Source organism: Tupaia chinensis, unplaced genomic scaffold, assembly GCF_000334495.1.
Source record: "Tupaia chinensis unplaced genomic scaffold, TupChi_1.0 Scaffold000564_1, whole genome shotgun sequence".
Lineage (NCBI taxonomy): Eukaryota > Metazoa > Chordata > Mammalia > Scandentia > Tupaiidae > Tupaia > Tupaia belangeri.
Window position 1 is genome coordinate 546,296 of NW_006160077.1, and position 4,096 is coordinate 550,391.

The 4,096-nt window shown below is 37.9% G+C and overlaps 1 protein-coding gene across 1 annotated transcript; it reads left to right on the forward strand.

The window, feature by feature from the left end:
• Positions 1 to 2,234: 2,234 nt before the first annotated feature.
• LOC102494547 (olfactory receptor 4C15) lies at positions 2,235 to 3,767 on the forward strand. The gene is made up of 3 exons (XM_006157912.2): positions 2,235 to 3,136; positions 3,537 to 3,549; positions 3,720 to 3,767. The coding sequence occupies exons 1-3, from the start codon at positions 2,235 to 2,237 to the stop codon at positions 3,765 to 3,767; spliced, it is 963 nt and encodes a 320-aa protein (XP_006157974.2).
• Positions 3,768 to 4,096: the final 329 nt, after the last annotated feature.

Consider the following 4,096-nt stretch of genomic DNA (forward strand, 5'->3'; position numbering starts at 1 on the left):
ATAAGCAACATTTTCACATTGTCAAGTTGATCTTTATCTTAATCCTGAATTATGAGCAGGTGAGCTATACATAAGCATGTCTGCTTTAAATTAAAGTCATTTAAATCTAATGAATCAGACTGAGCCACATTATATGAATACTGGCAAATAATGAATAAAGCCTGAAGCTTCATATTTAAGGTGTTATATCTCTACCTTACCCATGTAGTTGCTGAAAATTTGTATGTGTGAGCGACTGGGCCATCACCTTCTGATTCTACATCATTCGCTCTGTTTCTTTTATGAAGATGCCTCATTCAAATATGAACAAAGGAAATCAGAGACTTTATACTTTACAGGCAGGTGGACACTACAGAAAGGCCATTGGTGCTCTGAAGTTATTCCTGGAAAAGAAAAATCCTTGTTTTCATGTTGATCCAGTGGGAAAGAACTGGGAGTTAGAGCCAGAATTTCTGTGTTAAAATCCCAAGCTAACTATCCATTGTTTCCTCAAACTTAACCTCTTGAAGGGTAAGTTTCCAACCAATTACATAAGAATAACAAGACTATTTCTCAGGCAGCAGGTCCTGCACAATTGCATTCTTTGTATTAATTAACTTAGTCATCATAACATTACAATAAACATCATTATTTTTAGGAACTTCTGTTCTCATTTTAAATAATCAGTTAACAGAAAACCTGAACAGTTATTGCACATTTTTTATGTATTAAGTATAGAGTGAGGCAATTTTCCATGAATCTTTCTCCTTATAAATGATAAATTACCTAGCTTCAGTAAGTCAGGTGAGAGGATATTGAACTTACTGGAAGGTAACATGGCTGACTGTGGTTCCAGATCTTGAGACAATCTGAAATATTACAAATATAACTGGAAGGTAACATGGCTGACTGTGGTTCCACATCTTGAGACAATCTGAAACATTTCAAGCATATGTGTCTTCAAGATCCTGGGAACCAGCAGTTAGTGTAATGGCGTAATAGCGTAATCGCGTATGTCACTGGACTCCCACATAGTCGACCGCGGTTTGCGTCCCGGACCCGGTGGGTTAAAACTCATGCGTGCCCAAGATCCCGAAAGGAGAATGGAGAAGGGATTGCCACGTGACCATCCCCCATGGGGGGTGATTTCTCACTTCCTGTATCTATGTCTATGTCTCTGTCTTTCTGGCGAGCGCACGCGCCATATAGCCAAAATAGCTAAAAAAAAAAAAAAAAAAAAAAAAGATCCTATCTAGCTGGAGAGTGGCAAAAAGTGATGGTAGCTAGATCAGACCTTGTCAGGAGGTACTTTTTTCTCCCTCTCATTCTTTCTCTCTGAAATGAAATAAAATTTTCAAAAAAAAAAAAAATATATATATATATATTTGGAGAAGTTTTTGCTATAAGGCATGTGTGCTCTCAAGAAAAACAGAGAGACAGAAAGCGAGAAATCACCCCCCAATTGGGGTGCCCACACCAGCTGTAATCCCTTCTCCTCCATTCTTCTCTCGTTATCTTGGGCATGCAGGCTAATGCCCCCAGCGTGAGTTTAAGCCACCGGATCTGGGTCTCAAACCACAGTCGATTACATGGGAGTCCAGCGACATAGTCATTATGTCAACTCTTGGTGCCCAAAATGATAAATTAATTATTTAAAACCCCCATCTAATTTAGGCTACCCATGATTATCAAGTGGCTCTTAAATTGCATGTTATTTCTTCTACTCATAGATCAAGCCATCTCCCAGTAAGGGTGGCAGACTGGTCACTCCTGTTCTCATTCCATGACAATGCCAGGCATGAGTAATAAATTTCGGTATTTCTTTCCTCACAACGGAGATGCTTTCCAATAATTCACTCTAGGAAACAACTAGCACATAAATGAGATCAAAGCTTTGCTTTCTCTACCACATGCGGATACTTCCTTTTCTATGTTTTGAAACTTCGGCTATTTTAAAGTATCAAATTATCTCCACCTCAAATCTTATGACGTCTGATGAGTACTACCGTTTTGAAACTTCGGCTATTTTAAAGTATCAAATTATCTCCACCTCAAATCTTATGACGTCTGATGAGTACTACCACAAATTTCTCATTATACTTTCTCAGTGACAATAGAAGCACTCAAGATAATTTTGTAGCTGTGTACACCATCTTGCTCATGACTATAATGCTATAAACAGATCTGCAAGTTTTTAACCTAATTATAGATTCTACATGCTTACTTATGTAGCATTCATCTCTTTCTTGGAAATAATGCACAACCAAAGCTTCATAACTGAGTTTGTCCTTCTGGGGCTTTCACAGAATCCAAATGTTCAGAAAATGGTATTTGTTGTATTTTTGTTTGTGTACATTGCAACCATCGGGGGCAACATGCTAATTGTGTTGACCATCCTCAGCAGCCCTGTCCTGAGTGGCTCCCCCATGTACTTCTTCTTGGCCTTCCTGTCCTTCCTGGATATGTGCTTCTCCTCTGTTATCACCCCAAAGATGACTGCAGACTCCCTCTATGAGAGGAAAACTATTTCTTTTCAAGGCTGCATGATCCAAATCTTTGCTGAACACTTCTTTGCAGGGGTAGAGATGATTGTCCTCACAGTCATGGCCTATGACCGTTACGTGGCCATTTGCAAGCCCTTGCACTACTCTTCTATCATGAACTGGAGGCTCTGTGGCATTCTGATGGGAGTAGCCTGGACAGGGGGCTTTTTGCATTCTATGATACAAATTCTCTTTACTTTCCAATTGCCCTTCTGTGGCCCCAATATCATTGATCATTTTATGTGTGACTTGTACCCATTACTGAAGCTTGCCTGCATGGACACTCATATTGCTGGCATTTTGGTGGTTGCTAACAGTGGGTTTTTCTGCATGTTAATCTTCTTCTTGTTGCTTACCTCCTATGGTGTCATTTTGCTCTCATTGAGAACCCATAGTTCTGAAGGGCGATGGAAAGCTCTCTCCACTTGTGGATCTCACATTGCTGTTGTGGTTTTGTTTTTTGTTCCATGCACGTTTGAATATGTACGACCTCCATCTACTCTCTCCTCTGACACAATGGTGGCAATATTTTACACCCTCCTAACTCCTTTGTTTAATCCTTTGATATATACTTTCAGGAATAAGGACATGCAACAAGCCATGAGGAAAGTGTGGAAAAGATTGAGGGTTGATTCTGATGAAAAACAAAACATTAAACTTAAAAAAAATGGTGTAAAGAAGCAAAAATGATCTTGTATAAATCCTTTTGTAATATACCTTCTACAGGAAGAGGTAACATGGTATTGTAAGAAAAGCTTTGAGGTGATGGTCAAAATGTTTTCATTTTCATAACCTTCATCCATTGGATTTTTAGCTTAGTAACAATATGTGTAAATTAAAGATAAATATATGATTACTTAGACTCTAATAATTAACAACAACAACAAAAAAGAATAAATAGACAAATTACCTATTAGGCTACCTCCTATTCACTCCAAGTTTTAAATCCTTTGTGGAGGAAAGGCAAGAATATATTCAAGATTAATAATAGACAACTACTCAAACTATATATTTTAAATGGAAAGAAGTTCATATCTAGGACACCAGTCTGTTTCTATAATACTACGTATGCCATTGAATGCTATGTTGCTATGATGAGGATGAAGGGTGGAGGTGTCAGAGGAGAGTTGAGAGACAGAAATTATAGCAAGAGAATGTCATGAATAGATTGCTCCATGCTTTGCTCTTTTGCTGAAGGACTTGGTAACAATTAATAAGCCCAGCCATCTAAGAGAAGCATCTTAGAGAAAAATCATACCTCAATTTGTGGTCTTTCATTTATAAATGAACTGGAAGAATCTTGAAGAAGTTTATTGGCATGTCATTTAAGTTTTTTGAGCCTTGGGGCTGGCAGGTGGCATGGTGGTTAAAGGCACTGAACTCCCACATGACTGACCACGATTCAAGTCCCAGACCTTTAGGCTTGCTTTTTGCTTTTTCTTTCTCTCTCTCTCTTGCTATGGTCAAATTAAAAATAACAATAATTATAAATAAAGGAAATAAATAATTCTAAAATAATGTTGGAAACTCAGTTTCCTTACTAATTACATGTATTATGAATTCCTGAAATTATA